Source organism: Cibotium barometz, chromosome 41 (assembly GCF_041138505.1).
Source record: "Cibotium barometz isolate CiBa-2024 chromosome 41, ASM4113850v1, whole genome shotgun sequence".
Taxonomy (NCBI): Eukaryota; Viridiplantae; Streptophyta; class Polypodiopsida; order Cyatheales; family Cibotiaceae; genus Cibotium; species Cibotium barometz.
The window spans coordinates 48848354-48865487 of NC_141086.1; the positions used below are offsets into that span (position 1 = coordinate 48848354).

The 17134-nt window shown below is 40.9% G+C and overlaps 1 protein-coding gene across 1 annotated transcript; it reads right to left on the bottom strand.

The window, feature by feature from the left end:
• Window positions 1-2225: 2225 nt before the first annotated feature.
• Window positions 2226-5575, bottom strand: LOC147615039 (uncharacterized). The gene is made up of 4 exons (XM_086780030.1): window positions 4034-5575; window positions 3762-3841; window positions 3421-3688; window positions 2226-2312 (listed from the first exon to the last, which is right to left on the bottom strand). The coding sequence occupies exons 1-4, from the start codon at window positions 5573-5575 to the stop codon at window positions 2226-2228; spliced, it is 1977 nt and encodes a 658-aa protein (XP_086636156.1).
• Between the last annotated feature and the right edge of the window lie 11559 nt (window positions 5576-17134).

The following is a 17134-nucleotide window of genomic DNA, read 5'->3' on the forward strand; positions in this document are numbered from 1 at the left end:
TGGGTACGATGGTATGGGGAAGGCCCGGATTTTCCATGGCCTCATTAGCACCAAGAGACTTGAAAAATCCACACTAGCCGCTAATTACCAATCCAAACATGCTCCGATTATGACGAAACTTTGCAAGCATGTGGGGGTGGGTCCCCCCCACATGCTTGCAAAGTTTGGTCCCCATCGAAGCATGTTTGGGTACGATGGTATGGGGAAGCCCCTGGATTTTCCATCGCCTCTTAAGCACCAAGAGACTTGAAAAATCCACACTGGGCACTAATTACCAATCCAGACATACTTGGATTATGACCAAACTTTGCAAACATCTGGGGGTGGGGCCCTGCCATATGATTGCAAAGTTTGGTTCCCATCAGAGCATGTTTGGGTACGATGGTATGGGGAAGGCCCGGATTTTCCATCGCCTCAAGCACCAAGAGACTTGAAAAATCCACACTGGGCGCTAATTACCAATCCATACATGCTTCGATTGTGACCAAACTTTGCAAACATGTGGGGGTGAGACTCTCGCACATGCTTGCAAAGTTTGGTTCCCATCGGAGCATGTTTGGGTACGATGGTATGGGGAAGGCTCGGATTTTCTCGTTAATGGTTTTCCTTCTGGCCAACGTTCTATTCCTTCTTTTCAAGGCCAAGGGTTTCTCGGTTGGAAAGCAAAGATGCTGTTAATTCTTGAAGGCGATGAGCTCTCAGATGTTATTATTGGCTATTCTCTATGTCCGTCTCAGCCTACTATTCCGGATTCTGACAACGTTCTTATCACGGAAGGCCCACGTATCCATTTACTGATAGTTTTCCCTCATGAACATGTCCATTTCTCCACCACTCACAAATCTCGAGTGAGCTTCTATATATCAATTTCTCATCAAAACCAATTCTTGTTGATAGTTCTACATTAGGAAGTGAATGGGGTCTTCTTGGGCCCGTTAATTTGCCCAAGCCTAATCAAGGTGATTAAGGAATAGCCAAATGGGGGGTTGCCATGTGGACTGAAATGTTGGGTTTGTAAGAGAGGTGTAAGAGTGGTCAAAGGGTGCACTTTTTCCCCCAAAAAGGGGGAGAGGCAATTTTACAATTTTCGGACCTCCATAACTTCTACATACAAGCTCCAATTTGAGCGGAGATTATAGATCCGTGATCTACGCATCAAGAGGTTTCCATAGATATGTTACATGATATGGTTTTGTCCGCTAGATTTTAAATTCCATTTTTCCTCCAAAATTCAAATTCGAATAAAGTAGCCGTTTTGAAGCTTCTAATTAGAAAACGTTTCTTCTTAAAAGAAAAGGTTCGACTCCTTAAACTGCCAAATAAAAGGGCCCAAGAAGCCTTCCATTGAAGTCCTAATGAAGCACCAAGAGACTTGAGAAATCCACACTGGGCACTAATTACCAATCCAAAAATGCTTCGATTGTGACCAAACTTTGCAAACATGTGGGGGTGGGCTCCTCCCACATGCTTACAAAGTTTGGTTTCCATCGGAGCATGTTTGGGTATGCAAAAAAAACCAACCAACATTACATTCATACACACATTACATTCATACACACACGTTCTTATCAACATTCATGTGCACATACTACCAACATCCCTTTAGAGAAATCTTAAAAGTGAAGTAGGTTTGCAAGTAGCATTATGTACATTCATTGACACATATGATTAACACATTACATTCATACACACATGTTCTTATCAACATTCATGTGCATATACTGCCACAGCTACACACCTAAATGACATCAAGAACTATATGCAAATTGCCACTACTTGGTAGTCTAGTGGCCGTAAGGCCTCAGACATCAATGGTTTGCTGTTCTAGTATTCCTAGTGCCCATGAGTAAGAAATGCAAATTTGTTTAGCCTCATAATGTTAACAACATCTTTCATCTTTCAGTGAAGTGTACAGAACATGTAGCACATGTAAGAAGTTAAGGCAAGTAACATATCTCCTGGGCGTCTCAGGTGGTGTAAGATCGGGGGTCGGCCCAAACGAAGGTGTCTCCCCACGGGTGTTTGTCGAGGCGGTGTCTGTCGAGACGTATACGTAGGTGTCGCCTGCTGTGAACGAGGAAGTGGACTCCGATGAGCACTCCTCGGATACTTTGGCGGCTTACTTGACGTGCTTGGCTTGGAAGAGCTGCCGCCACCGCCGCCGCCACCACCACAACATCTTATACAACCTGTATCTTCATCCTCGATCTCTCGAGGATGTGACCCTAAAGATTGTCGGTCTTCCTCATTTCGGTCGCTTTCACCTGTAGACTGAAGCCCACGACGTCGTATCTCTTCCAAGAGCTCTTCATCTGAATACACCAGAATCACTTATTGAAGATCCACTTATTGATGTAGAACTATAATAGCTGCTCTCCTCTTCTATAGACGATCCTTCCTCTTCAGAAGTCTCATTAGTATGATCCAAGATCCTATCTATCTCATCAGTTGAGGATAACTCTTGCATATCTTGCAGTACCCCCAAGGTGTCAGTGGTCACATCAATAACATACATCCAATTTGTATGTCCATGCATGGGATAGTAAAATACCTGTAAATATTAAAATATATAGCTTTACATTAAGATCACAATTTTATCCATTTTGGGGGCTACATTATCAGCTGCATGTACACGTACCTGGTCACACTGGTCGGGAAAAACAAAAGTATCTGTACGATTGGTCCACAATCGTTTACTGTCCACCACGACAAATCCATTTTGGGCCACTTTTATGCAAGGTCGATGACCCCCCTTCACAGCTTCATACCATGTCACATCTAAAATATGAATTTCGAAAGACCGAAATGAGACTCTGATGATTTGGTGGATATGTCCATAGTATGTAAACTTTTCTACTTGTCCACTCCTTGCACTAGTTTCTTGATCGAATGTGGCAGACACACCGCTATCATATGTGGTACGGTTCTTGTCGATGTGCTGTACACGAAAATGACATCCTCGAGACCAAATTGCACCTAACTTATAAGCCTTGAGGTTAAAAAAAAAATATGTAATCATTAACTGTACCACGATTAGCAAAAAAAATTAATATATATTCCACTCACATGCCAGTCACATCCGTAAGCATAGTCCATCTCCTCCGTGCTAATTGGCTCACCGTTGCTCTTTGCTGTTAGCATGGCCTCAAGGATCCATGATTGTGTGGGGATAATAGGTAAACTACCATCAATGTTTCTTGCCTCCATATATCGATCACGCCATTTCTCCATGACGATGGCATTTACAATACAATATGATTGTATCTTCTCCCTTGTCTCATCCATCAAGCGAAAGCGTAACCCCTTACCTTGACGCACCTCATCAATCAATCTATCATCATCCTTAGTACTCCATAGCATTGGCATGGTTTTATCTACACGTCCAAGATATTCGGATATCCATACACAAGATTCTTATACCAACCAACCCTTTGCCATGCTTCCCTCAGGTCTGGCCTTTTGACGAACCAAACCTTTTAAGATCTTCATGAAACGTTCCAGGTAAAACATCCATCGTGTGTTCACAACCCCTGCCATAGCTACTTCATCAACCAGATGTACGAGTATATGGACCTGTATCATCAAAATGCTCGTTGGAAAAGTATTTTCTATCATGCACACGGTTTCAATGGCTAAGATTCTCATCCTCTCAATGGATGTACGATCAATCTCCTTACAAGATATCCACCTGCAGAAGAAGGACAAAATAAATAAAAATACCCCTATACTCTATTGAATTCAAAAAGATCTCGAATACCAACCTTATGAGCGAAGACAAGTTGTATATACATTTTCGCACTCCAATTGTACCCACACCACTGATTGCTATTGGAAGAATAAACTACAAGACAAACATATAACAATTTAGTAAGGAGTTTGAATTAATTAGAAATATGCAACAATTGTAAAGGTGTGTATATATATACCTGCAATCATGAGTCTTGAAACCACTTAATTCTTTTTCTTTGGCACTAGTGAAGGCACCTTTCAAGCTATGCATGGTCCCCGTGGGTGTACGTATGGTCTCAATTACCTTTTTCAATACACTTCTCTCTTCTTTGTTGAGAATCCAAGGTGGAAGTTGTCCATTCTCACGAGGCCAAAACCTTCGCATTATGTTCACTTCCTTTAGATCTGCCCTGCTATTGTAGTTATCTTTTTGTCCACATATGTGCTGCCATACAGCAACTGCAACATTCTTGAAACAATGCATAGGATCTAAAAGGTGATTGATTAAAAGTTCTTCCCAATATGGCAATGTATAAAAGGCATTCACTCCCTTCATCCCTTGCTGGGAGAATTCTTGACCATCATTGTATGCTTGTTTCCAGTCACTCACTGTCATTCTTCTTGGAACTGGCCTTCGATCTCGTCCTCGCATAGGATGGTCCATAGGAAGAAACTTTGTGTGGCCCTCATAAACCATCTTCTTAAGATGAGAACTATAATGAGCTTGCAATTCTGGACCACATATAGGACATGCATGATATCCTTGGACACTATATTTGCTTACATCCCCGTATCCAGGATAATCATGCATAGTCCACATCAGGATAGCTCTCAAATTGAACACTTTACGATGCATTTTTCTTGAATTGTCAACCACTTCAATTCCTTTCCAAAGATCTTGCAGCTCATCGATCAATGGAGCTAAATAAACTGACATGTCCTTCACCTTTCTCTTCCCTGGTATAAGTAAGCATAATATAAGATGCCCTTTTTTAATTGACATCCATGGAGGAATATTGTAATTCACAAGAACTACTGGCCAAGTAGACCATTTTGTTGAACGGAGACCAAAAGGATTCACACCATCAGTTCCAAGTCCTAATCTCAAATGGCGTGGTTCTCTTTCAAACACAGGCCATTTTGTCTCTATATGTTTCCATGCAGGACTGTCTGATGGTGTTCGCATAATACCATCTGTAGATCTGTTTTCTGCATGCCATGACATAAGACTTGCAATTTGCTTGCACCTGAACATGTGCTTGATACGTGGAATGAGTGGAAAATGTCTCAGAACCTTACTTGGCACCTTGTTTCCTTGAACATCTTCTCGATAACGTGATGCACCACACCGAGGACATTGCACTTCATTTGCAAGATCTTTCCTAAACAATACATGATCATTGGGGCAAGCATGTATACCTTCATAGTCAAGACCAAGAGTGGCTAATGTCTTCTTTGCTTCATTGCGTGACTCTGGCATACAATTCCCTTCGGGGAGAATTTTTTGCAATAGTTGAAACAAGGCTGTTACACTTACATCGGACCAACCATATATAGTTTGAAGATTGAGAAGACCGAGCAACACTCGTAATTTTGATACTTTGGCCCCTTCATACAGAAGTTTGTTGCATTGATCTTTGATTTCGGTCTCACGTTCTTGTCTTTTCTTTGCTTCCTCATTCACTCCCACTTCCTCTTGGGGTAAAATATCACTAAAAAAATCGTTGAGCATATCTTGTATTCCTGTCTCAAATCCTAGATCTGGTTCAATATCCTCTGTTCCAATATTTGCTTCAGTCAAGGGATCAGAGCAGATGTACTCGCAACACTTGCCATAGCTTGTCATCTAGCATCCCTATGGTGCACTGATGCAGCACGTGGATCTGGTGTCATATCCAAACGTGGTTGACCTGTACTTATTCCTTGTACTACCTGTGACTCAAACCATGCTGCATATTGGCCGATATCTTCAGTCCCATACTTTCTCATATGATCGACGTCGTCGACGTGTTTGGAACTTACAACGAACACACCCACACAAGACAATGTCGTTCGGATCCTCCTCCATCTCTATGTAGACGTTGGTGTTTCAGTGGTTTAGATTTTTTTCATGTAGAACTAGGTATTTATATTCACTTAGCAGATCTGCCCGTCGTCATCGCTCGTCGTGTCGTGACAAAAATAATAAATTTTTAAAAAAAAAATTTATATGACGCCGAAAGTACCGGCGTTACAACGCCGTTAAAATCAGCATTTTTAAACGTCGGTAATACCGGTATTATTACGCTGGTATTACCGGCGTTTAAAAAAAGCGCTGGTGTTACCGGCGTCAATGAAGGAAGGGCCGGTACTACCGGCGTCGTGCTTTTTTTTTGAAATTTTTTCAAGTCCCGCCTGTGATGAGCGGCATTTTGCCAAAATGTCGTAAAAAAAACGCCGATATCCTACGTTTTTGTTGTAGTGAATCTCCTCATCTACAGGTTGGTGGGGGACACAGACATAGTCATCTGTAGAGCTGCCTCCTCCTTGACATCACCTCCAAGCTCAATAGGTGTTTGACTGATGTAGCTTTCCCTTCCAATCTGCTTTGCAACTTCAGTAGCAACTTTTGCTTTTACATTTGCAATGGCAGCTTCTACCTTTGCTTCTACCTATGCTTCTACCTCTGCACGGGCAGCTGATGCCTCTCCTTGGGCAGCTTTTACCTGTGCTTCTACACTGGCAAATAATGCCAATGCACTAGCAGTAGCTTTAGCAGAAGCTTTCTCAACAGCTTGATCCAGTGCTTCCTGAGAGACAATTGTGGTCCGCTGCACAAACAAAGCCAAAAAAACCAAGACTTGGCCCCCAAAACACAATAGTGATTTTCAGAGGCACCAAAACACATCCACAAACAGGTTCATGAGCAAGTGGATACATTACCTCCATAATCTTGAGAAGAAGATTGCCTTGGGCATTTGGACGATCTCCTAGTTTCAGGCATCTCTGCATTCGCCGTGTTCGTCGCGTGCCTGCCTCTTTGGGTGTTTTTAACGTCCATTTTCAAAGTCAATAGACCCGCCTAAGGGGCTCTTCGTAATGTGCGTGCCTATCAGGAGAGTTAAGGAGGGGCTCTTTGTAATGTGCATGCCTGTCAGGAGAGTTAAGGAGGGGCTCTTTGTAATGTGCGTAAAGAGTCTCTTCGTATGAGGTCTCTTCGTGATATGTCTGTGTTATGATTGAAAAAAAAAATCAAGGGTGCCCATATCCTAAATCAAGGGTTCTTCATATGTAAAGTGCCCTAACCATGCATACACATCAATCATCGTGACCAAGTTCATCAAAACTGACAACATTCTTCGTCTAACATACTCATCGAGACAAGTGAACCGATATGGGCATTCCAAGTTGGGTTGTTTCGAGATCCTCATTGCATAGTTCCTCAAGCTCTCTAGCTAGGCTACACCAAGAGGGTGCAAATAATGCATCTTAGGTAGCAGAGGACTTGTGTAGCATGCCAAGACATTCATCATAGAAGAATAGGAGGGCTGTAGCATCAAACTCATGTCTTTTTTCACCTTCAATGCAGTCAAAACCCACTCACTCATAAATCAAAATTCTCTGTGTATTCACTCATAAATCAACCTTCTGTCTATTCACACTCATAAATCAACCCACTCTGTTTATTCAGCCTACTCTGTCTATTCACACGAACGAGCCTCACTCCGTGTATTCAGCCTACTCTTCCTATTCAGCCTACTCTATCTATTCACAGGAACGAGCCTTTGATGGAGGGGCCTCAGGGCTATAGGAAACCTCTCTATGTGCTATGGAGAGGAAACCTCCAACCCCTGCGAAGCGTCGGTTAGAGAGACTTTTGAAGCAAAACCTATCCTCCTCAGAAACCCTTTGTAGGAGCCTGCAAGAAAATTGTAGGTTGCATATGGGAAGCAAGAAAAGGATGTCTGAGTCTCCATTGGAAAAAACTTGCAATCTGTATGAACATTTAATGCCTGCAATATTGTTCATCATTTTAGTGGAAAATCTTTTATAAGATGTCTGATTAGAGTGGTTTTTTCTACATGACATGTCAAAATGGTAGAACTTATGTGAACCATAGTGGCCAGAGACATTTGAATCAAAGGTACATGCATTTTGGTGTCATAATATAGTATGCATATGTGTGGATTTTATGCTCTTGATGTAGGTTTTGGCATTTGAAGGCCTATTAGTGTATGTCTTGTGGTGTACACATAGGTTTTCTTGTATGTTTATGTACCCTCATCTATGATTGTGTCTTTTGTATGTGGTATGTTTGTTCTTGAATAACACTAAATAAGTAACAATTGATTGTATTTAGGTATATATGTTCATGTACACATTTGTGTACAAGACTGTGGATGTATGTCCATCTGCATTATTAAATTTTCTCTTGATTTTTTCAGCTAGTTATTGCTTTATTGCAAAATAGGTAATCAATTTAAAATGTCTCTTCCAATTTATAGACTAGCTAGTGTAAAATGGAGGTTCTATAGAATCACCTAAACAGATCATCGTGACACCTTCAAGAAAAGCTCCTCAAAAGCTTTTGCATGTTGCTTCTTTGAACCTTAAAAACTATCATCAATCATAAGCATAACTTTAATGAAATATCCTCTGCATTAATTGTGTACTATGCACTATGCACAATAAACTATGAGCTATGAACTAACAAAAAGGTCTTTCAAATGGGAGAGGTCAGCATGGGCTAGTGCAAGGGCCAGTGTGACTTCAACATGATTGAAGTACATTTCGATCAAGTGAGAAAATCCATCAATCTTTAGAAAATGCAATGCGCATAATCACGAAAAAACACTAAGCATAGAAATGCCATGGACTTTCCAAAATTTTTTGTCAATGCACCATGGAAGGTTTGGGGATACAAACATCATAGCTAGATATGATTTATGAAGTATAATGATAGTTTTCTAAGCTTTCAAAATTTGGAAATATACTACATGATCTATAATCCATCAATTATGAAAAATATTCTTGATACTTCATCTTGCATAGTGCACAGTGCATAGAGGCTATGTATGACCTTGGTATAGTAGTGGTGTGTTGGGAGTGAATTCAACATTATTGAAGCATAAGGGAGTTGTACATATCATATAAACTATCTAATGGTCCACCTTTCCCAATATTACTATTGAGAAGTATATATAACATCATCATCATCTAAATTGTATAGCTAGTTCCATATCACCAGCTAGAAATGAGTTAGGTTTTGGCATTTCAAGGCCTATTTTTGCGCATGGCTTGTGGTGTAGAGATAGGTTTTTTTGGTCATAAAAAGATATTTTATCTCTATTACCATCATTTGATTGGAAAGTACTTCAATCATGATGTAACTCTTGACACACTAAGGCTTAACCACTGGCATTTCAAGGCCTACTTTTGTGCATGCCTTGTGGTGTAGAGATAGGTTTTTTTGGTCATAAATTTTTTTTAATCTCTATTACCATCACTTGATTGGTGGAAAGTACTTCAATCATGATGTAACTCTTGACACACTAAGGCTCAACCACTCGCAATGCATCCACTATGCTAATCCCAAAAGGTTCACGGTTCATACTCCATAGTGCATTGTTCTTGCATAGTTCATACTTTATAGTTCATAGTGGATGAAGAAATATTAAAAAACTATGCCCTTTGACCTATGCACTATAAACTATGAACTATATACTATAGACTGTAAACTATAAGAGCTATGCACTATAAACTATGAACTATGAGAGCTAGCTATGAGTTATGAATTATATTGTTAGTTTAGGGATACCATTATGATAGCTAACTAGAAACTATAGTGATAGTTTTCTAAGCTCATAGAATTATGAGCTATAGGATATGATCTATAAGCTATCAATTATAAAAAGTATGCTTGATACTTCATAGTGTATAGTGCACAGAGGCTAGGTATTACCTTGCAAATTGAGGCTAACTATAATTTATGAATTAGGAAATATGCTTTGAGACTCATATGCACCCTTTACAAGTTAAAGCTTTACAACAATACAACTTACAATGCGCCTAATTAGGCCTCTCGGGAAATATGCTTTGAGACTAATATGCACCCTTTACAAGTTAAAGCTTTACAACAATACAACTTACAATGCGCCTAATTAGGCCTCTCGGGAAATATGCTTTGAGACTCATATGCACCCTTTACAAGTTAAAGCTTTACAACAATACAACTTACAATGCGCCTAATTAGGCCTCTCGGGAAAGTAAAAGCCCTTATTAGGTTGAGAAGCTAGTGTAAAGGTTATGATATTGTTAAGGATTATGCAAGGCTCATATAGCTCTTGTTTTGTCCTTCAAGTACAAAGAGGCTCACATGCTCTTTAAATGTCTAGTTTGGTGCAATTTAAGGTGTGGTAGCTTTTAGTATAACAACTCAAATACAAACAAACTTGCATTCCAATCATTATGAAGTTTCAACCCTTACATGAATGTATCTTTACACAAGCTTTCACACACACACTCACTTATAGAAACTACTTAAAGATGAAGCCACAAAGAAGAAAGGATGTGAGGGTGCTGGTTGCAAGTCGCCTAACTGCCCTTAGTCAGGATACTCTATTGGTTATATTTGCTTGTTTTAGAGAATGGCACATTGCAAGGATTACATAGTATTGTAACAGTGGCACGACACATTGCAAGGATTACATAGTTATTGTAACAGTGGCATGACATATTGCAAGGGTTACATAGTTATTATAAGGGATTTATACCCTGGAAAAAACCCCCACATATACATTGTAAGGGTTTTATTGCAATAACCTTGGCAAAACTACCCACACTTGTATTGTAAACTTTGTATAATTTTGCATAGTGTGTAAGGGTAGCATCATTAGGTTAGTTGCCCCATCATTGTTAAAGGTACATGAATGTAAGGTTTATTACTTCATGGTGGTGAACGGAATGCAAGTTTATTTGTATTTGAGTTGTTAAACTAGGAGCTACTACACCTTACATTGTAGCAAGCTAGACATTTAAAGACAATGTGAGCCTCTTTGTACTTGAAGGACCAAAACAAGAGCTACATCAACCTTACATAATCCTTAATAATACCTTAACCTTTACACTAGCTTCTCAAACCTAATAAGGGCTCCTACTCTCATGAGAGGCCTAATAAGGCACAGTGTAAGTTGTAAGTTATAATGTTGTAAATCTTTAACTTGTAAAGGGTATGTAAGGGTCTCAAATCACCCTTACACTGCCATCTATAACCTCATATAGATTAAAAAATAACCTTGCAGTAAAACATCTATAATTATCATAGTTTATAAGGGTATCTATGTAAGGGTATCCTCCTCCTTATGTGATTCGTTGTATTAGTACTAACCTTTAAAAATTTTGGACCTTACACTTGCATATCAACCTTACATAATCCTTAATAATATCATAACCTTAACATTAGCTTCTCAACCTAATAAGGGCTCCTAGTTGTGGGAGAGGGGGAGCGTAGCTACACTCTTTGGCACACACAAAACACACACACACACACACACACTCTATGATCAAGCGCTGAGTAGAGAGAGAGAGGAGGAATTCTTACGCAGAGTTTTTCGGGCAAAACGTTGAAGCGTTGAATCGATTTCTCAATCGCTTATCTACAAGCGTTTGATTTTCCACACTATTTTTCTCTTTTTTATCTCTTTGAGGCTATACACACTATGTCCGGCCGGCCATATGGGCACTTTGGGCTTTATTAACTCTAACAACCTCCCACTTAAAGTCCAATGTGGCACTTTAAGTTTCTGTAAATCTATGACTATACACTGTACACAGATTCACGTGGCTATCATCTTATCCAATACCCATCAACTCGCGACAATGCACAAAGCTCTCCCCTGGAAGTCCTTTAGTGAGTAGATCTGCAGGATTCTCTTTTGTGTGAACTTTGACGAGCTGTATATGCTTGTCCTCAATCATTTCACGAATGAAATGATACTTCACATCAATGTGATTTGTCTTCGCATGAAACACTGGATTCCTTGCCAATTGTATAGCACTCTGACTATCACAATGCAACTTTGGCATCTCGGCGGACTTAATCCCCAAGTCTACTACCAGTCTACCAAGCCAAATAGCCTCTTTGCATGCCTCTGTTGCTGCAACATACTCGGCTTCTATAGTGGATTGTGTAATGCAACTCTGCAAACGAGATCGCCATGATACGGCACCTCCAGCTAATGTAAAGATGTAACCTGACGTGGACCTTCTCTTATCCAAGTCTCTTGCATAATCTGAATCCGTGTACCCTCTGACACTCAGATCCTGACCTCCATAGCATATGCGCATATTCTTAGTATGCCTCAGATATCTCATAATACCTTTCACTGCCTCCCAATGTTTCTTGCTGGGATTTGACATGTATCTGCAAATGCAATGTCTGGACGTGTAGCAATCATCGCATACATCAAACTCCCACATGCAGACGCATACGGCAGCTTATCCATTTCAGCCTTCTGCTCATCAGACTGTGGGCAATCAAGTTTGCTTAGTTTCACATATGACGGCAATGGTGTCATCAATGCCTTTCCCCTGTCCATATTGAAACGTTGCAACACTTTGTCAATATACTCTTCTTGAGATAAGTATAACCTCTTCTTGGACCTATCTCGTTGGATATGAATACCCAGTATATGACTGGCTTCACCCATGTCTTTCATGTCAAAAATACTGGCCATCTTTGACTTAAGAACTGAAATTTCTACAATGTGTCTACTAGCAATCAACATATCATCCACATACAAGACTAGGATGATCAAGCTACCATCTTTAGCTTGTCGAGTATATAAGCAGTGATCTGTTTCACTACGCTTGTAAGCTTGAGAAAGCATAAATTGGTGAAACTTGTGGTACCATTCCCTTGGCGCCCGTTTTAAGCCATAGAGAGCTTTTCTCAAATGACACACCAATTCTGCCTTGCCTTTCTCAACGAATCCCTCTGGCTGTTGCATATATACCTCCTCATGAAAATCTCCATGAAGAAATGCCGTCTTCACATCCATCTGACGCAAGTGCATATCTTCAACTGCAACTAAAGCAAGTACACTCCGCAGTGTAGTCATCTTGACAACTGGCGAGAAGACCTCATCAAAGTCAATTCCTTGTTCTTGCTTAAAACCTTTAGCCACTAGCCTGGCCTTATATTTGGTTTGACCATCATGAGGAGTTAGCTTATACCTGTAGACCCATTTACAAGGTAAAGCCTGCTTATCCTTAGGCAATTGAACCAAATCCCATGTTTGATTCTTATGCAGAGCCGTCATCTCCGATTGCATAGCTAATTGCCATTTAGCTGAATCAGCCATCTGTATAGCTTCCTGATAACACGATGGTTCTCCGCAATCAGTGAGCATGACATAATCTAGAGACGGCATGTATCTATCAGGTGGTCTAGAGACACGCTCAGATCGTCTAACCACCACAACGAAATCTACCTCTCTATTCTCAACTGTTTCTGGAGCATTGACTTGCTGACGTGAAGTGCTAACACTAGGACTCGGTCCATCCTCTCTGAAGACAACTCTTCTAATCTCCTCAACCTTTTCAGGTTTAGCATGAAACTTGGCTTCATTAAAGTACACATCATTGCTACGAAGAACCTTCCTAGACTCAAGATCCCATAGCCGGTAACCCATCTCGCCTGATTCTCCATAACCAAGGAAAATGCACTTTCTACTCTTTGGTTCAAGCTTATTCCTCAACTCTTTAGGAATATGACTGTATGCTTCACAACCAAAGACCTTGAGATGCTTGTATGAAGGTGCTTTGCCAGACCATACCATCTCGGCCACTTGTTCCTTCTTTAAAACCTTACTCGGAGATCTATTGATGAGGTGAACTGCCGTAGCAACTGCTTCTGCCCAAAACGTTTGTGGCAAGTCAGCATTTGACAACATACTCCTCACTTTCTCTTGTATAGTTCTATTCATCCTTTCGGCAACCCCATTTTGTGGAGGATTATATGGTGCAGTGAGTTCTCGCTTTATCCCTTTTGCATCGCAAAAATCTTGAAAAGCTTTAGAAACATACTCGCCGCCATTGTCAGTCCTCAAGCACTTGAGCTTCTGACCGCTCTGGTTCTCCACAAACTGCACGAATTTCTTGAAGACATCTAGGACATCATCCTTATGCTTCAGAAAATAGACCCATACTTTACGTGAGTAGTCGTCAATAAATGTACAAAAGTACGATGCTCCTCCTAGTGACAAAGTTGGCATTGGACCACATAAGTCACTATGCACAAGCTCTAACTGTTCTGTACGACGATTTCCCTTTGACTTGTGCGGTGTCTGTGTCTGTTTACCATATATACAGTGATCACAAAATTCAAGATCTGAAAAAGAAAAACCAGGAAAGTAACCAGAATGAGACAAAATTTCCATTCCTGTCTTGGACATATGTCCGAGCCTTTTGTGCCACAGTGCCACACTTGGCTACTCAACCACATTAATTACATTGTGTTTCACTCCGAAAACATGTAAAGTGTACAGATTTCCTGATTTTACTCCGTATGTTACCGTCAGAGCTCCCTTAGATATCTTCCAAGAGCCGCTTCCAAACACTGTAACATAGCCTGCATCATCAAGTTTCCCTGTACTGATCAAGCTCTTCTTTATGTGGCTGGCACATGTCGAACACCTTTGAGAACAATAGAAGCACAATTCTGAAACTTCAATTGCACATCTCCCACTCCAAGAATGTCGCATACTTGACCATTACCAAGTCTGACATAATCCTTCGTAGTAACATATGAGGTGAACCATTCCTTGTGTGGCGAAACATGAAGACTTGCCCCTGAATCCAGTATCCAATCGCTCATGGCATACCTGTCTTCAGCAGTTAGAAATGCAGAATCAAAGCTTGTGAAGAAGATGTCACGCATCTTTTCCGAATCACTGAGATCACTAGTGTCTTCTGTGACATTGACCTCTTGTATCTTCACACCTTTCTTGTTGTCCTCTGGTTATGAAACTTTTGCCTTTCCTTTTTCCTTTTTCAATGCTGGGCAATCTCGCTTCAAGTGACCTGTCTTACGCAGTGGTAGCACTCAACGTCTTCCAAAGACTTCTTGTCACTGTGCTCTCGAGATTTGCTTCGACCTTGAGTATTCTTCTTTCTTCCACGAGAACTCTTTCTCCCACGAACAATCAAAGCTTCATTCTTCCCTTTAACAGTGTTCTTTCTGTTGACTTCTTCTGTCAACAAACTCCCTTCAACATTAGCACTCTTTAGACCTTCTGCTGCTGCAGACACAGAGTTGCTCAAAGCTGTCCTGAATGTATCCCAACTTTCAGGCAAGGTGATCAACAGAAACATAGCTTTGACCGAGTCATCAAACTGTATGTTCTGCGCTGTCAACTGACTAAAGATTGTGTGGAACTCATTGAGATGATTGGACATCGGAGTCCCCTCTTTCATCTTCAAATCCACAAGCTTTTTAAGCCAGTAAATCTGAGAGGCAGCACTTTGCTTCTCGTATAGATCACACAACTTCTGCCAAACTTTATATGCCTTTGTCTCCTCTGCTAGACATTTTCCGCCAATGTTAGAATGATTGTAGAGCATGCTAGCTCATCCAGATCATTCCATTCTTCCTGCGGACTGTTTTCTGGTCTTTCTCCTTTGAGCTTAATAGGCTTGATCTCCTTCTTCTGCACCAACACTTGCCATATCTGCTTCTTCCAGAATGGGAAGTTTGTGCCATCCAGCTTCTTTATGTTATATAGAGTATCTTGAGAAGATGCCATCTCTTTCCAAAATCTGACAAAATTTCGGCAGCACTTCCCCTGTAAACTGTACTCTGAAAAACACCAAAAAAGCCAAGAATCAAATCCGGCCTACACTTTGAGCTGTTGACTCCCAAAAAATTTCGGCAGAGTCTCCCCAGAAAAGTGGCTCCGAAAAAACCGTAAAACAGATAAAAAACACTGTAGGCACCTCCTGTGCCACTCTCTGTCGTCTCTACTGACTCCTGGGCATGTACCTCTGTACCTGTACTCCTGTACCTGTCCCCAAACTGTGACTGCGTCTGTATAGACCACTGAATACGGACCTCCTGTCACGCATAAAATGATGCTAAGCAATGCCTCAACGGTGGATCGAAGAAAGATGCATAAACCACTGTCTATCCACAGTATAACATCCTAAGCTCGATGCCGATAAGGGGTTTGTTGGAGGAACTTCCACCTATATCACCGAAAGGATCTCAACATCCGAGAATCCCCCAGCTATAAAACCTCACAACACTCACAGAAAGCTCAGCATAAATGTCCGTACTAACCGCATCACAATATACATCCTATCTCATATCTGTCATAAATCGCTGCGCAGTTGTGTCCGTAGGTGTGACTCACAGCCCCACGGACCCACAATGATCATACATCAACTGCCATAATGCATTCCAGATGCATTCCCTGCAAAAGAAATAACGGCAGAAGCATGTAGACAACTATGTACCTGACAGAAGTCTGAGACCGCTCACGAAAGACCGTCGATGTCCCACCCGCACTCAGCAACTCCGAAGCCGATGTAAATCTCTTCAAAGAGGGCTGATTTTCTCTCTCAATCGAAGAGAAAATGCGTGGGCTGATTTGTAACACTTCGTATAGCTTGAATAGGGATGCCGGGAACGAAGAAGAAGAGGCTAAAGTCTTTGTGTGTACACAAATTGAAGAAAAGAAGAAAGAATTGCTCCCGCAAGCGCACACACGCGCGTATACACACACGCTCTGATACCACTTTGTGGGAGAGGGGGAGCGTAGCTACACTCTTTGGCACACACAAAACACACACACACACACTCTATGATCAAGCGGGCGCTGAGTAGAGAGAGAGAGGAGGAATTCTTACGCAGAGTTTTTCGGGCAAAACGTTGAAGCGTTGAATCGATTTCTCAATCACTTATCTACAAGCGTTTGATTTTCCACGCTATTTTTCTCTTTTTTATCTCTTTGAGGCTATACACACTATGTCCGACCGGCCATATGGGCACTTTGGGCTTTATTAACTCTAACACTAGTCTCATGAGAGGCCTAATAAGGCATAGTGTAACTTGTAAAGCTTTAACTTGTAAAGGGTATGTAAGGGTCTAAAATAGCCCTTACACTACCATCTATACCCTCACATAGATAAAAACATAACCTTAGCTCTCACCCAAGGCATGTATTGAATAACCTTTGAATTAGTCTCACAGTACCATTAATTTCCATCTATACCTTGCATCTAACCACTATGTTAGCTCTCACTTAAGGCATGCACTGAATAACCTTTCAGTTAGTCTCCTTATAAACATTTCAGTTAGTCTTAAAGTATCCTTATAAACCCTTACATTTACCTCTATACCCTCACATAGATTAGAACATAACCTTGC